The sequence below is a fragment of the Pelodiscus sinensis genome, chromosome 16, assembly GCF_052426305.1.
Source record: "Pelodiscus sinensis isolate ZL-2025 chromosome 16, ASM5242630v1, whole genome shotgun sequence".
NCBI classification, from domain to species: Eukaryota; Metazoa; Chordata; order Testudines; family Trionychidae; genus Pelodiscus; species Pelodiscus sinensis.
Window position 1 is genome coordinate 3,278,417 of NC_143067.1, and position 25,878 is coordinate 3,304,294.

Here is a 25,878-nt window from a genome sequence, read left to right on the forward strand (position 1 = left end):
GGACAGCTGATTGAATCCAGACTTTCCTCTAGCTGGCCTGAAGCAGGCACTTGTCCTTGTGCACTTTAAACAGAAGGCGTGGTTGTAGGGCCTTTATACTAAGAATTTGTTTTGTTAATCAGTCTGGGTTTCCATGCATTTTCTCTCAGGACTTTGGGACATTTTGCTCCGCCAGCAATTTTTCCAGTTTCCTTGAAATTGCTTTACGTGTGAACGCTAGCAATTCCGGAACTCTAGACACAGAAGTTCTGTCCCCTGCAACTTTAGGATAGACTGAGGTCTTCAAGCAAAATGATCCAGGCTGCACAGCATAAGAAACCCAACGACATGATGCAAAAACCTGTTTGGGGTTGTGATTTTATTATTGCTACTTAACTATGAAGAAAAACCTGGAACACAATTTTTGGCTGGTGTCTGAAGATGGACCAGGCCCTTTTGTTATCCTCCAGCTGTCACTCCTGGAAATGGTTAGTTTGGCCCTCTGCTGAGATTTTCATAGTCCTTAAAAATCAACCAGTAATGCCCCCACATGAAACAGCTGAGGCCGTAAGTGAATGAGGTCAACACTCTCTAACCTTTAAATCAGTGACGGGCAACCTAGGCTAGTGAGTGGGCCACGAGACCCCAAGCTGGTCTCCCAGGCTGGGGTAGTTCTGCTAACTGCACCTGCTTGCATGCCTAGAATTTGGGGGAGGGGCGAAGACAGAACCATAGCAACGTGCTGATTGGATGCAGAGGGAGCGCACAGCTCTCACAATGCTTTGTGCAACCAGCCCGCCCCTCCCTTCACATGCCCTTGCATTACAGGCGTGTCACTGCAATTACACCAGGTACAAAACGATGTGGACTGGAACCAGCACAGCTGGGCAGCCCTGTATATTGTAAAACATCTTGTGGGCCCTGATGGGTCGCCTGTGGGCCGCAGGTTGCTCACCACTGCTCAAAATGCTTTTCTCCACCTGTGGTCACCCCAGTGTCCTAATTACTGTCCCCTGGCATCTGCGCTTCAATGCAAAGCAGCCATTTACAGCTGGACAATTTTGAACACAGCTCTTCATCTTATTAAAACCACACACTTATTAATGCCTGCAGCTAACGTGTCACTCTCTGCCGCTTCTGGCACTGATCTGGTGCCCGCTGAAGTCTGTAGGCTGATTTCCACTGATTTCAGGGGGTGTGCAATACAGCCAGGGAACACAAAGCTCTGAAAACAACATGCCTATGCCCTGTCCCTTAAAAGGGGACCCTGCAGCTCTGGGTGGCTGTAAAGCCTCCATAAAAGAACACTCAATACGTCACTTCACATTTGCATGTATGAGCTGAGTGAGTGAAGATGGGGGAGAAAATAAAATGTGATTAAAAAAAATTATTTGGGAGAATATTTACAACGTTCATGTCACGTTCTCTTCGGTCCATGTATTGTTTACAATAATGCTCAGTGCATCTATGCAACTACTTGAAACCTGCAACGCATTTGTGCCTTGTGTCTAGTTTACATTTAATAAACGTTTTGTGGATGGTCACTGAAAAGTTGCATGGGAGTGTTGCTAACAGAGTCAACAGCAGACCTCAATGGCTCAGCCTGAGGCGTGAAAAGTGTCATGTTCAGAAGTGACACGATTCGAGGAAAAAGGCCTTTTCTGAAAGTTTGGGCACTGCAACGCCTCCAGTCTGTGGCAGACCAGCAGAAGAGCCGTGTGGAGCCGCATTATACTGAGACCAGCAGGAATCATTTCTCTTTACCAGGAGAGGGAGCTGCTGCTCTCATTCCTGACTGTCTTGCTGCACTGCAGCCTAGCAATAAAGAACCACTCCAAAAGATTTCAGCTCAGCTCCGGAGTTTGTATAAAACGCCTTTATTCTCCTTCTAAGTACAAATTTCATTGAAATGTCGTTGAATGAGGGGGTTGCCTCCAGTAGAACATCGAAGCTCGTCGTAGATTCACATTCATTCTGCCTCTTGCCTGCGTCTGCAGAGCACGTTCCTTAGGAACAAGGACCCTGGGATCTTGCAGGGAGGATCAGACAGCGTCTTGTATCGCCTTGTGCTGAGAGCCCCAAAGGAGGCCACATGAGCTCCACAGCAGAGTCTGGGGGGCATCGGCTTCCACCATTCACATCTGTGACTTCTGGCTCCGCATGTGGCTCCTATTTCCTCCTGCAGTGTTAGCTGAGCACATAGGCAGCCGCCCAGTAGGATTCAAATGCCACCCAGCTGATTAGCAGAGCACCCACAGCCGGCAGCATGTGTTTCTATGGGTGGTGCACATCTGCACATGCTTTAGTGCATGTAACAAAAATTAGTATGCACATGGATGAAAAAAAATGAGAACACACATTGATCTCCTGCCCCAGAGCACTGGCCCCAGCCACTTACTTAGCTGGCCCCACGTGCTGAGTGTTGAGCATAGAGCTGATGTGCTGAGCGCAGTAACTGAACCGTACACTCATAAAGCAAACCTGGGATTTTATGGTGAAAAGCTGACTCTGTAGCTATTACATTTCCCCACCTTTCCACCCCTTAAGTAAAAGGACCCCAGAGGGATCCTAGCTCAGTTTAAAGTCAGCTGTTCTGATCATTCCATGTAACTCAGCATGTAAGTGCCAGTCCACACAGGCTGTGTTCTGAAACCAGCTCCCAAGAGAGCCGGGATGTTTTCCAGCCATACAAGCGCAAATTTTAGACAACTGCTATGAGCGATGCCCGGCTAGGGGGAGCTAGGTCCCAAGCAGCTAGATCCCAAGCAGTGTCAGGATTAACTAAAGGCAGACAACTGAGCCCCAGCATGGGTTCAGAAAGTTGGGGTGAACTCATGCATGGGGGAGCTGCATCTGGGAGATGCTGTGGCAGAGAAAAATTAAAAATGCGATGGAACTGCAAGCAGGGCACAGTGCAAACCACAGACTGAGCGACTGTGCACAGATGAGGGAAGGGAGGAAAATTACTAATGCAAAAATAAATCTATACAGCCACAGAGCAGTTGCCTACTTATAGCAGCCTAGCATCTAATGCACAACCCAGGCACAGGGTCTTAAATGAGGGGCAGGCTTGAAAACTAGGTTTGCAAATCCCCCAACGAGCCCACGATGGGTTCTTTGAAAGCATTTGCCTACTTGGTTACTTCTCTCCTTGGCCAAAAAAGCCTTTAGCAGTTCTCCCCCTTTCAGTCTCCCAGCCTGAAGCAGTACTTCCACTGACCTAGGGAAGGTGCCGCGTTTTGCCGAAATCAATGACAGTCAGGGATTCACTGTTCTCCAACACTGGTGTTACCCATGGTGGGGTTGTTAAATATCAGTTAATTGAATAGTCGATTTACCTCATGAATTCTTATCGATTACTCGACTATTCTATAGTCCCCGTGGGCGGGGCTGGCAGCTAGTGAGCTCTGGCCTCACTCTTGAGGCGCCCCCTGCCACTCCATGCTGCTGCCTCTGTATCAGAGGCAGCAGCGTGAGGTGCCATGAGATGAAAAATGTGCACACAAAAGCTAATTAAAGTTGTACTGCAGGGAACTACTGACCCCCACAGCTCACAAAACCAAAAGCTATTTATATACTAATAGAAGATTTACTTGGCATTGCTCGGGTCCTTAACTCGATAAGTTTTGTTTTTCTTCCTTTAAATCACTACTCTGGGGTGGGGTAGAGGACGAGGGGGTTCAGCATGAAGGCTGCCCCAGGGAGAGAACAACCCCAGCCCCCTCTCACCACAGCAGCTTGGGGCCAGTGCCTCTCCATGGCCGCTGCAGTGGGCACAGACAGGAGTGGAGTGAATGTCCCCGGGCTGGGGGACAGACAGACAGACAGACAAACCAACAAACTCTCTGAAATATATGAGAGCACGCGCTGCCCTTTTCCATCCCTGCCCCCTACTGGCCCAATAGGGCTATAGCTAGCTGTCCCAGTCCCCATCTCTGCCCCCTGCTGGCCCAATAGGGCTATAGCTGTCCCAGTCCCCATTCCTGCCCCCTGCTGGCCCAATAGGACTTATAGCTGTCCCAGTCCCCATCTCTGCCCCCTCTGCTGGCCCAATAGGGCTATAGCTGTCCCAATCCCCATTCCTGCCCCCTGCTGGCCCAATAGGTCTATAGCTGTCCCAGTCCCCATCTCTGCCCCCTGCTGGCCCAATAGGTCTATAGCTGTCCCAGTCCCCATCTCTGCCCCCTGCTGGCCCAATAGGGCTTATAGCTGTCCCAGTCCCCATCTGTGCCCCCTGCTGTCCCAATAAGGCTATAGCTGTCCCAGTCCCCATCTGTGCCCCCTGCTGGCCCAATAGGGCTATAGCTGTCCCAGTCCCCATCTCTGCCCCCTGCTGGCCCAATAGGGCTTATAGCTGTCCCAGTCCCCATCTGTGCCCCCTGCTGTCCCAATAAGGCTATAGCTGTCCCAGTCCCCATCTGTGCCCCCTGCTGGCCCAATAAGGCTATAACTGTCCCAGTCCCCATTCCTGCCCCCTGCTGGCCCAATAGGGCTATAACTGTCCCAGTCCCCATTCCTGCCCCCTGCTGGCCCAATAGGGCTATAGCTGTCCCAGTCCCCATCTCTAGCCCCTTGTTGCCCCATGGTGGTCATTCCGCAGTATAACTGTCCCTCCAGCCAGACCCCCTCCCTTTCCATTTTATGAGAAACAAATGAATTCCACAGAAATCCCATTGTCCTGGCACAACCAAACCCTGATCTTGCTTTAACTTATGATAAGAGGAAGCTGCATAGCAAATGTGGTGGTCCTACCTCTTACCGTTTGAGAGGTATTCTTGAGCAAATGGACTCTCAGACAGAGAGGTGCACATTTCTAAAATATATATCAAAAGAGACACATACACACTTTGCCTGAGCCCCATTTAAACAACAAAAAACTAAGCGAAGGTGCTGATTGTGCCATTCTGACTCATGCTGAATGGCCAAGTTATTCCTCACCACAGATGGGTAGAACCTGGCTCTACGGCTTTACCTGGCATCTTCCATCATGCTAGTGAGCGTCAGTCATTCCCGTGCAATCCTGGCACTGCCGCAGCTCATCGGGTTACCCAGCACAATGGGTCAATGCAGAGATGGGAGCTGAACCAGAACCTTGGAAATCTGTGGATGCTTTTAGTCTCAGCTGGCATTTTGATAAGCATGCCCCGCTGTAACAGACTGACTCAAAACCCACGCCCCTTCCAGGTCTGCACCTCTCTGGACTCCCAAGCTGAAATCGGGGGCTGTTGAATTCAACGTGGACTTATGAGCTTGAGAAGGCTCAACTCATACACTCACTGTTCAGAACAGCCCTGTGTCCGGAGGCAATACAACCCAAGATCATTTAGGGCATGGGGTGTACAGTCTGCAGCTCTTCACCCTTTGCACTAGTGAGCTCTGCCTAGCACAAGCACTGCATGTGCACTGGGTCTTTGCTCATTGTCCCCAGGTGGCTCAGCTTATCAAGACATCTGTGCCCCTCTAACTGATCCCAACGGACTGGGAACCAGGTGGCTTGGATTCATGATGGGGCTCAGCTGACAGCAAGAGGGTTTGCGCAAAAGCCGGAATGTGCCCAGTTGGAGGGAGGGCATAACCTGGGACTGGCCCTCAGGGGAGAGGGTTCTGGGGTGTGGTCAACCCATAGATGGCTGACCAGAGGTGTGGGGGTGGTAATGGAGCGGACGCCCTGGAATAGGGGAAGGGAGTCCAGGGAAGCAGCCTGAGCTAGGGAGAAGTCTGGGGGAGGAAATGCTCTGCGGAGAATGGGCAAACACACTGCAGACCGAGGGAGAGGAGCGAAGAGTCTGTGGAGATGGGAGCCCAGGAAGGGCCTATGGCAAAAGCTAGAAATGGACGGAGGCAGCAGCCGGGGCGTGCGGCTGGTGTCCGGCCGCTTTCTCTGGGTCCATCCACAATTTGGGAGCTCCAGCAGCAAGGCTGCTCTTCCGTTCCCACACTCCGATCCACGCGGTTCTCCTGCAGGCAGGCTGGGGTGGTAGCTTCCACCGCCTGAGGACAAACACACCTTACTTCCTTGCCCTGCTGTGCTCTATCCTGCACAGGGACGGGGGGAGCGCTGCACAATTTAGTGTCAAAACTTTCTCTGCGTTCCGCTGTTTTGTTCTTTCGAGCCACAGAAACTCAGATGTGACCCAAGTGTCCTCTTAGAACTTTTTGGTTGAAACCCCTACGATTTTGCACAAGATCCTTGATGGAATGCCCTAGGTGACACTGCTGTCATGAAAGCTCCAGATACTATATATTTATTAGTCTCTAAGGTGCCACAGGACTACTCGTTATTTTTAAAGCTCATCAAGCCACGTTGCACCATCACCCTGACCATCTCCTGTGCACCAAATCTCTTCGGCTGCTCTTTGGCAGACAAAAATAAATGATCTCTTACTGGCTTAAATATTTCCTGGGCCAGGTGTCTTTACAAAAGCAGATAGAGGGTGCTGGTGAGAGGAGGGTGTTTTCCATGAATGGACCTTTCTCTACGGGACTTGCTCTGACATAGCGTGCCATTGGCTCTCTGCTTCCCCCAGGCTTTCGGGGATTGGAAGCAGTGACAGATGTCCGGACTAGCTGTTGCTATCCATCTGGGTAAGCAGCCCGGGTGGTTTGCAAGGGCAGAATATTCACCGGGGACCTTCCTGTTCGGCTTGCTGTTGCTATGTGTTTTACGTGTTGTAGATGGATTGAGAGCCCTTGGGATAGGGGCTGTAACAAAATCAAACTCCACTAATCAGCTAGTCAGTGGGGAGCAGTCTGAAGTAAGCACATCATCAGCCGGAGTTCTGCTTAGGAAAAAAAGCAGGCAGATGCCCTAGACACTGGCACTGATGAGAGACCCAGCAGTCAGAAAGGATCCCAGAGTAGTTGTTTGCTCCAAGTTTATCATATCAAGGGAGATGCCACTTTCAGCAGCTGTTCATGTTCAAGTCTTATGGCTGAAAACAAAATATACCCCTTGCTCATGTTACGACATCAGATATGATCCACTGGAAGATTGTTTTTAGTTCAGACCCAAGACTAGTTTTACTGTTTGTGCTTTTGCTTTCAAATTGATCAGTAATATTTTACCCTGTTCAGAGCAGCATCCTCTGCTCTTGAACATGTGTGTCACTGCTCTAGCTGTAGATCATGAATACCTTGGGTTTATCCTCAGTCACTGTGCCAGAATTGTCCACTTCTATAAGAATGTTCTTGTCGTCCTTGACTGCTGGTGTCTGGTTGCTGTTCTGAAGAGCTTGCGGTAAGTTCCTCAGACTTACATCCATGTCTTTGAAGGCCTGGAGTAGAAACACCCCCAAAATAATGGTGAGGAAGCCACACACCGTCCCAATAATGTCCACCACGGACATGGTGACCCACTCCTTAAAGAGGATGATGGAAGTGGTGATGACTATGGTGGTGAACAGTACGTAGTAGATGGGGAACACCAACGAGGTATTGAAAACGTCTAGCGCTTTGTTGAGGTAGTTGACTTGAGTGGTGACGGAAGCCACTAAGGTGATGATGAGAATCCAGGTCAGCGGGTTCTGCAGTACCGGCTGGTGAGCAAAGAAGCCCTTGATGGCAATCCCCAGACCTTTGACCGAAGACACGGAGAAGGCACCGATCACGGAGCAGATGGCGAGGTAGATGAGAATGTTGTGCTGCCCGTAGCGTGGTGCGAGGAAGAAGATCAGGACCAGGCAGGCGACTAAGAGGATGGTAGCGTAAGCGAGGAAACCTTGGAGAGGCAAGAAGTGACAGCATGAAATCCAAGTGCGTATACAGTCAGGCTATAATGACTGGGTGCATTACTCAGCGTGCACCAGAGAGAGAAAACACCAGCCCACAGCGGGTCAGAACCAACGTCACCCCGAGTATGGCTATAACACACCTGATGTCGGCAGGAATACAGTGTGAAAAAACCCAAAAGGCTAGAGTGGTGGGAAACACTGTAGCTTAGCTAAGCTACATTGATCCCCATCAGTGAGAGATCTGGACTAAAGCATCTCCAGTCACTTGTTAGGCAAACCCAGTCCAAGAGCTAAGACAAAGACCTGCCGAGGGTTCATTTTGCCAGTTTATGAATGAGCGCGTGACCCATGGAACATTGGAAACAGATGGACACGTGGAGGGACACGTTAGCACATGGTTCCATGGGCAGCAGGCCTGGCTCCTTGGTGGGGATGGGGGGGAGGGAGAGCCCAGGGCTCTGCACACTGCTCCTGCCCTGAGCACTAGCTGCGCACTCCCATTGGCTGGGAACCTGCTGCTGGCTGCTTCTGCGGCAGCCTGGTCTGCAGTGCCAGGAGAGCCAGGAAGCTGCCTTAGCCCCCCCACAACCCTCCTCACCGCTGACCAGGAGCCACTTGAGGTGAGCCCCTCCTGCCCCAGCCCTGACCCCCTGCCCCAAAGCCAGAGGCCCATCGTGCACCCCAAAGCTCATTCTCAGCCCCACCCTGGAGCCTGCATTCCAGTCACATGATGTTGGGTCGCAGCATCAACAATTTTCTTCCACTGGGCCATGAGCAAAACAGTTTGAAGACCACTGGGCTAGAACATACAACAGTCGGACTGCAGGGAAACGGTTTATAACGGTGTATCACGGAGAGAATTAAATCTTTCTGCCAGCCCCCTGGTTTCTAACTAACAAATACTCCTGATCGTGCATGTACATTTCCCTCTAAATGGCCCCATCTGTAATCTGGCTGGATTGCCTGGGGCTTACCGGGCTCTTTCAGTTTTGAAGCCATTTCCGTCAGCGTGGTGACCTCCTCTTCTTCCGGGGCGTGTATCACCATCACAGTGCTACCCACAATGCTCAGCATGCAGCCTAGCTTTCCCAGGAGATTCAGCCGCTCTGCGAGCAGATAGGAAGACAGGATGGCACTGGGCAGGTTAGGAAAATAAAATATGTTAATGCCTCCAAATTGTCTGAGGGAGAACTTAACATGATCAAATTAGGGCTGAATCGGGATTTAGAATGGTTCTCTCACTACAAAGGCAATTTCCCCGCTTTCGGTATTCATACTTCCCCATCAGCTGCTGGGAGTGAGCCACATCCACCCTTACTGAACTGGCCTTGTTAACACTGATCCTACCCCTGATAAGTAACTTCCTTCTTTCAATATACTAGAACACACATATATATCTCCCCACTTCTGTAATTTCCACTCCAATGCACCTGATGAAGTGCTTTTTACCCAGGAAAGCTTATGCCCAAATAAATCTGTCAGTCTCTAAGGTGCCACAGGACTCCTCTTTATTTTTGCAGATACAAACACAGCTACCTCTCTGAGGCTACACCTATACTGCAGAGTTTTTGTGCAAAAACTCACGGAGCGTCCAAACTACAAGCACATTTTTGCGCAAGAAAAAGTACAGTAGATCATCAGAAGATAGGGCTTTTTGTGCAAGAGTTATTCCTCTTTCTACGAGGAATAAGCCTTTTTGCACAAGAGCTTCACACCGGAGTTACTAACATCAGAGTTTGGGAACCGTGTCTCCTAAAATTCACAGCTGACACAGAAATGGGTTAAAGGAAACATTTATAGTTGAAGAGAGATCAATGTATCTCCAGAGGATCTTATAATTCTGCTAGTTCCATTCCTGCATAGTTGGGTAGCATGAAATTCCTAACACCCAAAGAAAGGGGTTTTGAGGACCGAAAAAAGAAAGAAACACCTAATATTATTATTATGAAGTTGTTAAACAATTATTGTTGTTATATGTTAGACAGGGGAAACCAACAGCAAAAGGCTGGTCACTTTTCGACTACGTGTTTGCTTATTCACATGACCCACTCTGGAAGCAGTTTCCCACTGCAGTGGTGCTAAATCTCCCATTTTTATTATGAGTCTTGCCATAATTGGTGCGTTTTTCTTTAAAAGCCCCAGCTCCTGGAGCGATGTGAAAACCCAAGACTTCTAGTTTTCCATAAAAGAAAAATACCTTTCCGTTCCTATGGCAGGAAAGAAAAATAGACAAATGTGACCCTAAACACACAAAAACCAGAGAGCAGATCAAAAGAACCCAAAATGGATGATTCTTTAAAAAGCGCTCGTGATTTCTGGCATTTGGGGTGGGCAATGCTATTCACTGCCCAAAAGCTTCCGCTAGCAGTTCCTCAACTGGGAGAATGGACGAACAAGGAAGAGACAGGAGGTTTTTTATAAAAGCCTCCAAATGGCTGCCCAACTCCTGGTCACGCCAACAGACGTTGTTCCCATGGGGCATGTTATTTAATCCAATGGTTTCAGAGCTTTGCACAACATCCTGCACTGAGAAAAGCATCCAGCTATTAGCCTATTCTGTAGCAATCACCAAGATGTGTTTCCGTCTTGCTGAGTAAATCATGTTCATGCCATATGGGGGAAAAGTGGGATTGAATCTAAAAATAGAGACTTAGAAATCACCTTATGAGCACGCTCAGGGCACCAAGCGGCGTGACGATAGTCGCCGGTGCAAATGCATAGGCAGCAAAGTTGGCAGCTTCTCCTCCACCCACTGAGCAAACAAGGGAAAAACAAACAGCCAGCAGGAGCGTTACAACATGCGTTTTGTGAAGGTCACTGTGCATTTTCAGAGGGGTAAGGGCTGAGGTGAGGGAAGGAACACAGATCTTGCTGGGGGTTTCCACGCCATATAGCAACAGAGCCAGGGCACCTTGGGTAAAAATAACCCCTGTGAGAACGAGTCCCAGCGAGGGAGTGTCACACAAGGAGGATCTGGAGGCAGTTGTGCATTCTGGATCTTGTTACCAAGCGTGGGGGGATTCTGGATTCGGCATTGAAGTGACCCCCAAACCAAACATCCCACTGATTGAAAATCTGAACCCACACCCAGCACCATGTGTCCCCAGAGAAATCTCTCTCCATATGCTGGAGGAAGCTGGATCTCTGCTTCCGGACACCAACCAGCCTCGCAGGATTTGCAACGTAGATACAAACCCAGATCCAAAGTTCGCAGACTGGGGCTCTCACTCGTTTTCACTGTTGGTCCAACCTCATCTAGCCCCACTGGGGGAACCGCAGCACAGGAAATCACTCTCTGGAACTTTCCCTGCTGCTCCCATTGGCCAGAATCATGGCCAATGGGAGCAGCAGGGGGTGGGGTGCCTGGGAGCATCGGGAGGCACAGAGCCAGGTAAGCCCTACGCTCCATCATCCTCATGCCCACAGACTACACCCCAATCTCCCTCATGCAGCCCCTTCCCACCGAGACCCACCTACCTTACTCCTGCACCCTCCCTTTCTCCCAGAACCTCCACCCCACTCATGCACCCTCCCTTCCAGCCAGACCCCCATCCCCAACCCTGCATCCTATCTCCCAGCCAGACCCCACACTCTCACCCCCTCCCGCACCCATTTTGTTATCATGGGTTGTTGGTCCATGGGAAGGCCAACTTTGGGTAGGCCAAAAAGTTTGTGAACCATTGACCTCAGACTCATCAGAGGCAGTGGATTCTGGGTCTCTGACAACTTGGACATCAACTCCACACTTCTCCCACCCCGAGAACCTCTTTTACTAGCAAGGGCTAGGACAAGCTGGAAAGGGGACGCACCAAAGCCCAAGTTGTTAATGGATCCGAGTGGTTCCATTTCCTAGCTATGGCTCTGCTAGTTTATCCCACATAAGGGGAATAATTCTTTGGGCATTTAGTTTGGACATTTTAAAAAGTTGCCTCTGTCCAATATGGGACATTTGTGTGGAGACTGTGGTTGTTAGAGCAACTCCTCCTACCCCAGGAAAGTGAGAGAGTCCTGGCCAAATGTCAAGGCACGGGGAGCAGGAGGGGACTTTAAACTGTTCCTACTGAAAAAAGCAGTTAAATATTTATCTGGGGGAAAATGGCATGTGGAGTTCAAATGTCTTCTGCGTGGCTACAGGGTCAGACTTGAAGGCTAAATTCCATCAGAGGGATTTTAGTCCTGCTTTCCGTGAACTTCTCACTTCAGTCTTCAGGATGGAGGGGTGACAGATATTCTACGTACTGGGGGAGGCATGCCCTTTCATGACGTTGGTAACCCATCAGGCTTTAGAATCATGGAATCATAGAATATTAGACCTGGAAGGGACCTCGAGAGGACATCAAGTCTAATCCCCTGCCCTCACGGCAGGAACAAGCACCATCTAGATCAGTGTCTCTCAACCAGTGGTACGAGTACCCTCGGGGTACTCGAGAGAAGTCTGGGGGGTACATCAACATAGCTGAAATTTGGAGAAAACAGAATTTTTGTTTTAAGTTTTACAGCATTTTATTATTTTTGTACTTTTTACACCCAAAAATTTCATTGCCCGCCCGGCTACGATGAAGTTGTTTAAACAAATGTGTTGCCGTTGTAGAAAAAAAACCCTGTGTGTTTCTGAAAACTGTAGATACTGGGGGTACTTTTTTTTTAAAGGGGTACTTTATAACCAAAAAAAAAAGTTGAGAAACATTGATCTAGCTCATCCCTGACAGGTGTCTGTCTAACCTGCTCTTGCATATCTCCAGTGATGGCGATTCCACAACCTCCCTAGGCAACTTATTCCAGCATTTAACAGCCCTGACAGGTAGGAAGTTTCTCTAATGTCCAACCTAAATCTCCCTTGCTGCAGTTTAAGCCCATTGCTCCTTGTCCTACCCTCAGAGGCCAAGGAGAACAAGTGATTGGTGTGCTGACAGACCATCCAACCGTCCAGACATAACTGGGGCTTTTCATGCTTTTGGCTAGGGAAAACCAAGCAAACGAGTTCTGCAAGCCATGCAGACTGGCTGCGATGTGAGGGTGAGGAAAGCCACACACTGCAGGCTCGGTTCTGCTCCATTTATCAATCTGCAGGCGCAGGGAAGCCATCCCTGTCCTGGAGAACCTTACGAGGCACTGGAGAGAGTGGCTGGAATAACCGTGTTCTCTCGTCTCAACTGTCTAAGCCTTGTCAGAGCTGAAGACGCACAGGAATGTGAATAACTCCACTTACTGGTTAACAGGCCAGCCCACCACAACCAGTCCTTGAGGTAGCCGTGACCACCGTCTCCTGGAAAAGCAAAGCAGAGATATTTAGGAACTATTAGAAAAATAACCCACAGCCACAGGACCCAGCAGGCTCCAAGCTGTGGAGGTGCCATGTCAAATAACTACAGAAGGCGGCGACAGACAAAATGGCATTGCAGGAAACAATCAACATGTCAGTAAAGTCCTACAGGAGACAGCTGTTAGGAGAAGGTGGTGTTTTCAGCCTGGCTGAGCAGTATACATACAATAGAAACCACCCGGCACCACTGAAGAGGCACCGTCATCACCCCAGCCAGTGCTAAGCACTGACAGGTCTGGGCTGGACTTGTACTGCCTTGGCAGGGATGAGTGCACTTAGACACGAAAAGCCATGGCCACAGTTTCTGTTTTTCAGGACACTGCTGGAAGGGTTCCAGTGCTTTGCTCTGGGAAGGGTCCAGCTATGGGACTGAAACCCGAAAGGGAAACTGTGGAGGGAAGAGACAAAGGGTAAAGCTGATGGGGAAACAAACCTCTTGCTGGTGTCGTGGATGGCAGTATTACCTAGTGGGTAGGGCACTAAACTGCTTCACACATCTGGAATCTATCCTGAGCTCTGTTGCTTATGGGCTGGGTGACTTTGGTCATGTCTCTTGGCCTGTTTCCCTCCCACTCTTTATGTCATGTCTATTTGGGCAGGGATTCTGTAACTATGTGTTTATACAGTACCTAGCACGCTGGTGCCCTGATCTCAGCTGGGGCCTCTAGTTGCCACTGGAACAGAATCATAGAACACGAGAACTGGAAGGGACCTCGAGAGGTCATCAAGTCCAGTCTCCCATCTTCACGGCAGGACCAAGCACCATCTAGAACATCCCTGACAGGTGTCTGTCTAACCTGCTCTTAAATATCTCCAGTGATGGAGATTCCACAACCTCCCTAGATAACTTATTCCAGTGTTTAACCACCCTGACAGGTAGGAAATTTTTCCTAATGTCCAACCTAAACCTCCCTTGCTGCAATTTAAGCCCATTGCTTCTTGTCCTATCCTCAAAGGTCAATGAGAACAATTTTTCTTCCTCCTCCTTGTAACACCATTTTAGGTACTTGAAAACTGTCATGTCCCCTCTCAGTCTTCTCTTTTCCAGACTAAACAAACCCAATTCTTTCAGTCTTCCCTCATGGCTCATGTTTTTTAGTCCTTTAATCATTTTGGTTGATCTTCTCTGGACCTTCTCCAATTTCTCCACATCTTTCTTCAAATGTGGTGCCTAGAACTGGACACTAATCAGCGCAGAATAGAGCGGAAGAATGACTTCTCACATCTTGCTCACAACACTCCTATTAATGCCTCCCAGAATCATGTTTTTTTTTGCAACAGTGTCACACTGTTGACTCACATTTAGCTTGTTGTTCACTATGACCCCAAGATCCCTTTCTGCAGGACTCCTTCCTAGACAGTCACAATTCTTCCTTTTAGCTGAATACAAATAATTCATAATGATGTTTATTGCAGAGAGGTCGTTTCCTGACTCTGCATTTCCAATGCAAAAATTATTCCCTGCGTTAAAAAAACACAACAACAACAACGAAAAGATGGTAGAAAATGTGTGTCTAGAAGAAGGAGACTTAAGAGGATCCAACCAGGCTGGGAAGAAGAACTCTAGAGCAAATCTTCGCCTAGGAGTTCTTCCACTTTGAGAGCCCGATCCTGCCCCATTAAAATCAAAGCAAAAGCTCCCATTGAGTTTAGTAGGAGCAGGCTAGGGCCCAGTTTTCCATTACGCTGGCCAAGGAAGTACTGCCACGTAACAGCAAAAAGAACGAGGAATGTCCAAGCATGGGGCAGAGCCCCATGCCCAAATACCATGGTAATGAGGCTGGTAGAAATGTGGAGATAGGAAGATTAGACAGCTAGGAGAGTATGAGCTAGCCATGGAGAAAGGACACAGGAAACCCCATTGCTAGAACTGAAACATTAGAACAGGGGTGGGGAGCCTTTTTTGGGTGCGGGCGCTTGACCCACAGAAAAATCAGTCACACCCACAAATGAGACGCAATAAAACCCCCAAACAAACCCCTCACTGACGTGGCCCCAACTGAGAAGGAGAACGACCCTCCCACATTCCCCTCCCACGCCAGAGCCTAGGGGGGGTCAGCCTGGTAGATCTGTGTGCTCGAGCCTTGCAGTGGGGCAGCAGAGGGGCTGGAGTGCCAGCACAGGTTCTCCAATGCTGGGGGTGGGGGGCTGAGCCTCGGGGGCAGGATCCACATAAGCTGGAAGCGGGATCTGGCCCCCATGCCTTAAGTTCCCCATCCCTGCATTAAAAGATCCTGAGTGGAAGCTTCAGACAGGTCACATAGTGAATCCCATTGAAATCCCTGCTTTTCCAGGCTCAAAGCGTTCTCAGAAATTCTGCTTTTTGGCTCAAGTTTCTCATGCTGGAACTCAGCCCCATGATGAATTGCTCTGGAAAATGGGAGGAAAATCCCTGGAACCACTACGGAGTTTGCTCAGTTTGGGATGTGTGTGGGGAAGGCAGGAAATACTTTTTTTTAAACTGTTAAAAAATTCCTAAAAGTACTTTGGGCATAGATAACTCAAAAAACCCCAAACCCTGAACTTTAGGCCATCGGCTGTTGGATATGGCCGGACCTCACAAGGGGCAGCACCATCCCAGTTGATCTGTACCACTGAGCATTTCAAGGACCACACTGGCAAGCGGAGTTCTAACCCCAGCTTTGCCTCTGGTCAGCTGGGTGACCTTAGTCAAGTCACTTCATTGCTCCGTGCCTCACTTTCCCCCTCTGTAAAACAGGGATAACGCTACAGACCTGGTTTGTAAAGCTCTTTGAGATCAATGGATGAAAAACATTAGCTAGGGTGCTATTGTTTTGTACTTACACAATGAGGCTGGCTGCATGCGCTGTTTGACATGTCTACTAAGGCTTAAATTTGTGACACTGGAGCTAAGGGATGAACTCAGGAGTGTCCAGTACAGGGAGATAAAACTCTACCCCACCCATGGATAGGTGCACACAAACACACACACACACACACACACACACACACCACTTTGACCTTGCATCTGTATACAGGGTTGGTCATCTCCCCCCCACCTTTCCCCCCACACACACCAGTGCAGACCCACTGCGCGCGCACCCCCCCAGTGCAGCCCCACTGTGCACATGCGTACGTACCCCCCCAGTGTAGCCCCACTCTGCGAGCGCACGCACACCCCCCCGTGCAGCCCCACCGTGCGCACCCCTCCAATGCAGCCCCACCGTGCATACACACGCACACACACACACACACACACCAATGCAGTCCTACCATGCACACACTGAGCTGCATGTTTCCACCAGCCCCACTCAGACGCCACCTCTGCATGCTGCTCTAACGCGCTGCTCTATACACACGCGTCCCCTTGCTCAAGCGCCTACTGCACAATCTCCTCCTGGCACATCCCATCCCCTCTTGTGCAATACAAGCCCACACACGCATGCCTCAGCCAGAGCCTGCACTCAGTACCGCCCACTCACCCCAGCAGGCACGCCGCATTCACATGCTCTCACGGAGATCCCTCTTGCTCAACATCTGTGCATGCCCTCTAGGCCACCTTATCAGGACAGACGCCCACTGTCAGCAAGAAGGCACTGCCAATACAAGTTGGATGTACACAGCTCATTAAGGACAATGCATTTGTGTGAGAGGAGTGGAAGTAAACTCCTGCAGTGTCTCTTACCCTCACCTTGCTAAACAGTGGTGTCAGGGTTAGCAATACCACTAGGGGTCAGCTCCGGTCAGTAATAAGTCCTGCCCCCTTCTGTGTCATCTGAGGAGTCAGTCAGTGTAAACTCATGGTGGCAGTAGTGGGATACCTCTGGCACCAGCTGAAGAACACTGAGGATCTTATAATCATTACCTCTCATTTAGATGGTCACCGTCCAAGGTGCTTTTCTACCCAGACCATCCTTGTGGTATTAGAACAACCAGGGTATGAGGGTGCCAAAAAGAATCTTTGGTGTGTCAGAGAGATTATCTGACAGCAGCCCTTTCTTGGTGCAGCACGTCTGAGATTAGACTGTAACCTCTTCAGGGCAGGGATTAGACTGTTCTATAAAGTTCTCAGCACAGCTTAGTTACTGAATTATTATTAATAACTAACACAGAGAGGGGAAAACATTCATACAGGTTGAACCTCTCCATTCTGGCACCCTTGGGATCTGACTGGTGCCGAACTAGAGAATGTGTCAGACCATGGGAGGTCAGTATTGTCTAGCAGCATTACCAGCACTTCCACTGCTTGCTGGGCTCTTAGAAGACATTTAGGGGTAAATTACAGCTAAATAAACAGCACAGAACACTGAAAGCCAGGACTGGTGGCTGTAAACAAACTTTTTCGGAGTGTGGGAAACTTGGCCACATCCATGCTAAGTGGACATCTAGCTAACTAACATCATGCTGGACCACAGATGTTGCGGGTCAGAGAGTGCCGGACTAGAGAGGTTCAACCTATAGTTTAATGTTCAGTTAATACTGACGTAGCTAACGAGGGCTAGTTTATAGGCCTACTGTGGGCTCTGCAACTAAACGTGGCATTTTGCATTAACAAGAAGTCCTGCTCCAGTGTGGGTTTGCCCTTGTCAATCCCGCAGCAAACTTCCCCATTGACTTCAATACAAGCAGGACTTGATTCCTGGAGAAAAGAACTGTGTAATCCCATGGGAGTGTATTGACCCATTCTGCACGGGTGAAATTCTCCCCTGGGCAAAGGGCCAGCGCCAGGCAAAGACCCACTGGAGTCCCACGCCTGGTTCTATTTACACTGAGAAGAGATGGCTCTCTTCATATTAGTCCCTAGTGGATGCAAAGTTCCCCCACTCGTGGTCATCAGGCCCGTCAGATGCAAACATGCACCGACAGCAAATCTCACATCCCCCAGCCTCATTACTCATGGGAGTTGGAACAATGCAGAACCACCTTCTCTTCCCCACCGCCCTCCCCAAACATCCATACCTGCTCTGGTGCCTCCTGTGTCCACCAGCCGCAGCAGCCCTTTCTTCTTGAGGATGACACTGCTGCCGATGAGGAAACTGGAGAAGATGGCGAGGGCCAGGCCGATATAGAAGCCGTATTTGCTTTCCACTGGGGTTGCCCAGCTGGTGTGGGCACTGACATTCTCAGGGGCAGAAGTGGCCAGGTCGCCATCTCGGATCACCTGGCATACGACCCAGCGGGAAGGGCAGGAAACAGTAATCAGAGAACCTGCGGGGACAATGCACACAGAACACACATGGGAAGAGTTAGCGCGACGATTGGGTGTGGCTCTAGCAAACGCATTTCTGGAGGGATGGTGGGGTAGCAGTTGGCACACAGGACTGGGACCCAGGATTCTCATCTCAGGTCCAAGTATCCTGTCAACAGTGGCCAATACAGATGCCCCAGAGGGAGGGAACTCAACAGGTAATCCTCACATGATCCCTCTCCTGTCATCCATTTCCAGAGAAACAGAGGCTAGGGACACCATCCATACCCATCCTGGCTAATAGCCATTGATGGACCTAACCTCCATGAATCTATCTAGCTCTTTTTTGAACACTGTTAAAGTTCTAGTCTTCACAACATCCTCTGGCAAGGAGTTCCACAGGTTGCCGTTCGATGAGTGAAGAAAAACTTCCTTTTGTTTGTTTTAAACCCGCTGCCTATTAATTTCATTTGGTGACCCCTAGTTCTTATATTGTGGGAACAAGTAAATAACTTTTACTTATTCACTTTTTCCACCCGTCATGATTTTATAGACCTCTGTCCTATCCCCCCTTAGATCCCTCTTTTCTAAGCTGAAAAGTCCAAGTCTTTTTAATCTCTCTTCATATGGGACCCATTCCAAACCCCTCATCATTTTAGTTGCCCTTTTCTGAAACTTTTCCAATGCCAAGAGATCTTTCTTGAGATGAGGCGACCACATCTGTACGTGTACGCAGTATTCAAGATGTGGGCATACCATGTTTTTATAGAGAGGGGACACCATTTGCCAGGGAAGCTGGACAAAGGCTGGAGGCGGGGCCGGCTGCAGAGAGAGCTGGGCTGCAGAGTGTGTGAATCAGGCACGCTGGCTTGGGGGGCAGAGATGGGGGGCAGGACCCTTGGCACTGGCTGCTTCTAGATCCTGTGCTGACAAGTCTGTTCTATGCTCTGTCCCTGTAGACAAATAAACCTTCTGTTCTGCCGACCGGCTGAAAGTCACCTCTAGCTGCAGATAGTGGTGCAGGGCCTGGTGGTTCCCTACCCCTCGGTGACACCTTCTCATATACTATGCAAGTCCTGTATGTTTTCAGCAATGTCCCCTTGCCAGCTAACGGCCATCAAGAACTGAGACTCTGAAATGAGTTCCCCTTTCTCCACTGCAAGCAGTTTGACTCCCACTCTTTATTTACAAAGAGTCACCAACAATCCCAGTCCTCCAGGCATAGTAACAGCCCGTCTCTGCAGAAACACATTGTGGCTCCAGGGCCATCACAGTCGAAGGCATTATTTGTTTACATCAGGAACTGACTTCAAAAATGGGGCAGAGGAAAGAAAGGATTTACTTATAGGGAGGAAGAAAAATTGTTCTCCTTGACCTCTTATGATAGGACAAGAAGCAATGGGCTTAAATTGCAGCAAGGGAGGTTTCGGTTGGACATTAGGGGAAACTTTCTGTCGGGATGGTTAAGCACTGGAGGTTGTGGAATCTCCATTGCTGGAGATATGTAAGAGCAGGTTGGACAGACACCTGTCAGGGACGATCTAGAAGGTGCTTGATCCTGTTGTAAGGACAGGGGACTGGACTTGATGGCCTCTCAAGGTCCCTTCCTGTTCTAGGATTCTATGATCCTATAGGAGATATGAAGACCATTGAGTATCTAGAATGAGTATAGTTAGTGGAAGGAAGACAGTTACTGAATAAAAAAACTCTTCTCTGTAGCATGGGGGAAAGCATTAAAAAGCACTTGCCAGGTTGGAATGACTCCACCAGCACCAAAATAAAGGGGGGAAAAGTGGAACGTACTTGGAAAAAATATGGACCTTGTCTCTATTTGAAAATGAATATTAACTTTCAATTTGTCTTCTATTTATAGCCCCTCAGTACTGCGTCTGAGGGCTGGGCTCCAGGAAGGTCCCAGACACGTGCCCAAGAATGGCATAGCCCCTAGCTCGCCGTGACAGGTCTATGGACTGAATTCTGAACCAGCCCTGATTCAAACATTGGTGTTTGCAGGATTGGTGAGGCTGTGTCGGTCCCCGGGTATTAGCGAGACAAGGTGAGTGAGATCGTAGCTTTTATTGGACCAACTTCTGTTGGTAAGAGACAAGTTTTCGAGCTCACACAAAGCTCTTCTTCAAGTCAGTCAGGTTGCACAAAATACGTATTCCCTTGGTAGGACTGTCATCAGTCTGCATACCTGAAGGAGATACAGTGGAAGGTGGAAAGCTTGTCTCTTTCATGAACAGAAGTTGGCTCAACTAAAAGCTCTGACTTAACCCACCTTGTCTTTGTAAGATCCTGGGACAAACATGGCTACAACACCACAACGAATTTTAATGTTTGCAGATTATTGGTTTTCAAAAAGTGTCACAAATCTTTGCATTTCCATTGGGGTTAGGGGGAGGGTCTCACAGAAAAAAAAATCTGCCACTGTGACATTCATCATGGGGCAGAAAACTGGTTTCTTGACCAGAGCTAGTTAATAAGGCACCTTGCCACAAAACTTGCCGTACCGCTCAGGATTGGTAGATTTTCAGGTCAAATGGGGCCATGACAGCTATTTGAATTTAACCTCCTGCATGCCAGAGATCAGAGACTCTCCACCCAGAAATACCTGCATGAAGTCTGACACATGTGGTTAAACGAGAGCGTTTCCTCTAGTTAGAGACTCCAAAGCCACTCCACCGGCTCAGGCTGCCGTCTGCCAGCTAGTCTGTCGCTCACCCTTTCCAGCCCATTTCTACCTAGTTTGGTAATTTTGCTTTTCTGGGGAATGAGAGAAGAGCTTTATGTCAGGCCCACCCTTCTGGCATGACCTGTGTTGGAGCAGATATTTACGTTAAAGGTTAGAATAGCAACCTCTCACAAAGCGTCCTCTGCTGTACACTGGGTGTGCTCTGAACCTCGGGAATAAAGACCAGCCAATGGCAGAACTGCTCAGAAGTTATGAACTGGCGACAGGGGATGGATCACTTTGTTCCCACTGAAACACCTGGCATTGGCCACTGTGGGGAGGCAAGATACTGAGCTAGATGGACCTTTGGTCTGACCCAGTACGGCCGTTCTTATGTTCTTATGTTACACAAAATAACTCTCTTGTCGCTTGCTTTCACAGCCACCCCTTATGGTGCCAGGCCCATAACTTCTGGTTAGACCTAGGCAACATCTCCTCCTGAGAAGATGCCAACATCAGAGGACATACAACCAATGACAAGGACCCTGGGACTCCTTCCCGTGTCCTCTTGTCTTCTAGAAGCAAACCACATCATGCCTGAGAACCCAGAAGTGAGGGGCGGCAGATCTCAGATTCTTGTCACGGCTCTCTTGATTCAGCAGAGTGAAGGGCAAGTTACACCTGCTGAAGTTAATGCCACGGAATTAGTCTTAAGTCAGGGCAAAGAAGGAGAGAGTGCCTTATTGGGATACTACTGAGACTCCCTGAAAACACATTAAAACACCAGCGAGGTTGATTCTGATCTAGTAGATTGGTGTGGAGCTAGTCTACAGAAACTAAACCACTCTGCACCGGACAGGGAAAGATGGAAGGAAATAGTGAGGGAGGCATTGGACACCAATGGGCGTTGAGCCCATGATTGTTGATGATGGTTGATTTGACTCTTAATCCTTCCTAATTAGGTATTTTGATTGCGTTCTTAGCTACCACCACAACGAGCATATTCATACCTCAGCCATGTACTGGATGTGTGCCCTTCTGCTGGGACCTTGAAAACAGAGGGTCCTCATTCATCTCTGCCTATGCAGTGTGGGGATGCCCTTGAAGAGTGGTGACTCTGGCCCACAGGTGGTGTCTGGAAAATGATTCTATGGGACATTTTCTCAGAATACAGGTTTGTCCTTCGCCAGACCTCCCTACTTCTCATCCCCGCTGCACGCAGCCGTCCTGGACACCCCCTGGCTGGTGAATGCACGTGAAGTTGGAAAGCACTGCTCTCCAGCAGGGTAGACTAGGGCAGTGTTTCGCAACCAGTGATACAAGTACCCTTAGGAGTACTTGAGAGAAGTCTGGGGGGGACGTTAACACAACTGAAGTTTGGAGAAAACTGAATTTTTGTTTTAAGTTTTATAGTGCTTTATTATTTTTGTACTTTTTACGCCCAAACGTTTCATCGCCCGCCCGGCTATGATTAAGTTGTTTAAACAAATGTGTTGCAATGGTAGAAAAAAAAAATGTGTCTGAAAACTATAGGTACTGGGGGTACTTATAATTTTTTTAAAGGGGCACTTTATAAAAAAAGGTTGAGAAACATTGGACTAGGGGGTAGAAATGTGAGTCGTTATTAAGAAGAACAAAAATAGAAAAGACCCAAGCTCTGTAAAGCACCACTAAAAATCAGCATCTACAACAAAGGCGTATCAGTGGGTGCGGTGAGGGAAATTTCTGAGCTTCCCTTTCTGGTTCTCACGCTCTTGCCACACCCCAGACATTGCTCCGGGCTACCCTTCACTCTGCGTAGGGACTGAACTAAAAACATACACAGAGACGGAGGAGGAAAGAAATGCCCAATGAGTGTTCTCGCCACTGGGGAGCCAACCGCAGCTGAGCAACAAAAGAGCTGAGTCAACGTAGGAACACACGGTGTGCGGCAGAGCTAGGAGCTACATCACTGCCTCAATCTCAGCAATAGGAAGAGGGACCCGTCACGTGGATTTTGCCTGTCCAAGGAATTTGTTGAGACTGCTTGGACACAGACACTCATTTCAGCCCTTCCCGGGCCGTGTGAGGAATTCACAGAAGACTGGTGAAACTCTTTGTGTGCGCATTGCTGCAGGGGAGATTGATCAGGGCTCAACTGATCCAATACACAATTCCCTGACTGTGAACACAAGGACATAAAAATGGCCAGACTCGGTCAAACCAAAGGTCCATCCAGCCCAGTATCCTGTCTTCCGACAGTGGCCAATGCCAGGTGCCCCCGAGGGAGCGAATGGAACAGGGAATCATGAAGTGGTTCCTCTCCTGTCATCCATTTCCAGCCTTGACCATTCCTACCCATCCTAGCTAATAAGTATTGATGGACCTAACCTCCATGAATTTATCTAGCTTTTTTTAGAACCTTGTTAAAGGCCTGGTCACAACATCCTCTGGCAAGGAGTTCCATAAGTTGACTGTGCGCTGTGTGAAGAAAAAACTTGGTGGATGCTCCATCACTAGATTTGTTTTTCTAGACTGTGTAAAACTCTCCCATAGACACCACTGGGAACAATCCTCCATATGGCGGGGAAGGAAGGGCTGGTCTACTGAGTCATTTCTATCTTGGAACAGTAAATGTAGAAGATGACAAATCCTAGTTATGTTGTAAATCCCTGCAAATTATGCAAGGCACGTGCAACACAGTGCTTAGATACTCTTATTACTTTTGCTTTTCAAGAAAGCGAATGCCACCTCCCCTGGTGCACAACATCCTCATGTCACATGGTTTTTTTACAGCCCTGAAAGGGAGCAAATAAAATCAGACCCCCTTCAATACAAAGAGCTGGCATAAAACCTCAGTGGGTGAAAGCCAGAGGTCCACTTGCTACTTAGCTCTGCTTTTCTTACCTCCTATTTAGCCTTTCAGACAGCAAAATGAACTACAACCCTTCGGGTGCGGGGGAAGGGGAGGATGCATCTCCAAAGACAATTTCTTGTCCCCCTTAGATGGGGTTAAGGATGTGAAAGGTTAACCGGAGCGGGGGGCTCCAGTTCTGTGGGGCCTGCCACGGATGGAAGCTGCTCCAGATGACCAGAGCAGCCCATTCTCCGTGATGAGCTCAGGCACATCACAGGCAGGAGCTGCTCTGGCTTGGCTGCAGGGGCCCCGTCCGCTCCCCTTTAATTCCCTTTCACTAGAGGTTTTTAGGAACGGGTTGGATAGAGTTGTCGAGTTGGAAGGTGGCCTGGAAGGGAAACCAGCCATGCACTGGCCCGTCCTTTACTGCCTGCTCTCACAACAGCCTTCCCCCTTGTTCCTGCCCAGTGCCCTGCATTGCGGGAGCCAGCCCTATGGGGGGGGGGGGGGGGAATCTCTGAGCTACCCCATCGCCAGACCAGCACAAACACCTGTCCAGCTCCCCCTCCAGCAACTAGACCCCCTCACCTCCAGACACGTCCGCTGTTCACATGCACCCTGCATTCCCCAAGCCCTATCACACCCCCACCAACCCGCCCCTTCTAACTCTTGCTCCAGGCCCTGGCTCCAGTGCTACCCCTCCCCCCATGGGAGCAGTGCTGGGGTGAGGCAGCAACAGCTGTTGCCCCAATTCCCTGGCACAGGCCTTGGCACAATCCCCTTTCCTCCACCTGGAGTTCACTAGAAACCAGAGCCCCTGGCACCTGGCTCTGCTCTCTTGGGCGTGTGCAGGCCCTGGGGCAGAGGGAGGGGTGGGGTGAGCCTGGCTTTCCCCCAGTAAGCTCACGGGCAAACAGCCCCAGGAGTGCAAGGGAGGGGGCTGGTCAATGGCCTGGCCAGTCCCATCCTGCGCCACCACCCCCCAGATCCCCATTCCTACCCCAGAGATCCAGCCCCTGGGCCGGCCTCTGCCTCCAGCCCCTCCACTCCCTGGTCCCTACAACAACCCCACCTCCCCATCCCAGTCCTCAGCCCCCCAGCTCTGCCCCCTCCCCCATCACACCCCAGCCCCTATCCTACCCCCAGTTCAACCCCATCTCCATCCTTAACCCCCCAGCTCTGCCCCCTCCCCATCACATCCTAGCCCCTATCCTACCCCCAGTTCAACCCCATCTCCATCCTTAACCCCCCAGCTCTGCCCCCTCCCCATCACATCCCAGCCCCTATCCTACCCCCAGTTCAACCCCATCTCCATCCTTAACCCCCCAGCTCTGCCCCCTCCCCATCACATCCTAGCCCCTATCCTACCCCCAGTTCAACCCCATCTCCATCCTTAACCCCCCAGCTCTGCCCCCTCCCCATCACATCCCAGCCCCTATCCTACCCCCAGTTCAACCCCGTCTCAGTTCTCAGCCCCCCAGCTCTGCCCCCTCCCCATCACACCCCAGCCCCTATCCTACCCCCCGTTCAACCCCGTCTCAGTTCTCAGCCCCCCAGCTCTGCCCCCTCCCCATCACACCCCAGCCCCTATCCTACCCCCAGTTCAACCCCGTCTCAGTTCTCAGCCCCCTCAAGCTCTGCCCCCTCCCCATCACATCCCAGCCCCTATCCTACCCCCAATTCAACCCCATCCTAGTCCTCAGCCTCCCCAGCTCTGCCCCCTCCCTCATCATACCCCCCAATTCAACCCCATCCCAGTCCTCAGCCCCCCAGCCCTGACCCTTCCCCCTTCACACCCCAGCCCGTCCTACCCCCAGTCTGACCCTCAGCCCCCCAGCTCTGCCCCTCCCCATCATCCCCCACCCCCAGTCCAACCCCATCCCAGACCTCAGCCCCAGCACCCACCGTCCGCACAGCTGCTGTTCCCCGCCAGCAGCTCCATGGGCTCGTTGCGGGGGGCTCGCAGCGCCCCCGGGTCTCCGCCGGGCAGCTCCCTCCTCGAGCGCCGCTGCCGCCGCTCCCTCTGCCCGCGCTCGCCGCAGCCGCCGACTTGCTCCGGCGGGGCGGGTGCGCACCTGCTCCCGGCTCCTCCCTCGGCTCCCCGCTCCTCGCGCCCGGCTCCTCCCCCGGCTCCTCGCGCCCGGCCCACAGCCCAGGGGGGAGTCTGCTTCCCGCCGAAAACCAGCG

General features: G+C 50.3%; 1 protein-coding gene across 1 annotated transcript; it reads right to left on the reverse strand.

Moving 5' to 3' along the window:
• Positions 1-1,833: 1,833 nt before the first annotated feature.
• On the reverse strand, positions 1,834-25,773 carry NIPAL4 (NIPA like domain containing 4). Its single transcript, XM_006138293.5, has 6 exons — positions 25,597-25,773; positions 17,953-18,201; positions 12,919-12,975; positions 10,371-10,461; positions 8,684-8,844; positions 1,834-7,696 (listed from the first exon to the last, which is right to left on the reverse strand). The coding sequence occupies exons 1-6, from the start codon at positions 25,631-25,633 to the stop codon at positions 7,092-7,094; spliced, it is 1,200 nt and encodes a 399-aa protein (XP_006138355.3). The 5' UTR covers positions 25,634-25,773; the 3' UTR covers positions 1,834-7,091.
• Between the last annotated feature and the right edge of the window lie 105 nt (positions 25,774-25,878).

Excerpts from the sequence above, each read along its gene's own strand:
- NIPAL4 (XM_006138293.5), bottom strand. The coding sequence starts at position 25,633 with ATGGAGCTGCTGGCGGGGAACAGCAGCTGTGCGGACG. Across the intron at positions 12,976-17,952 it reads CACAGGAGGCACCAGAGCAG|GAGACGGTGGTCACGGCTAC; the intron begins GTATGGATGTTT and ends TTGCTTTTCCAG. Across the intron at positions 7,697-8,683 it reads TTCAAAACTGAAAGAGCCCG|GTTTCCTCGCTTACGCTACC; the intron begins GTAAGCCCCAGG and ends TGCCTCTCCAAG.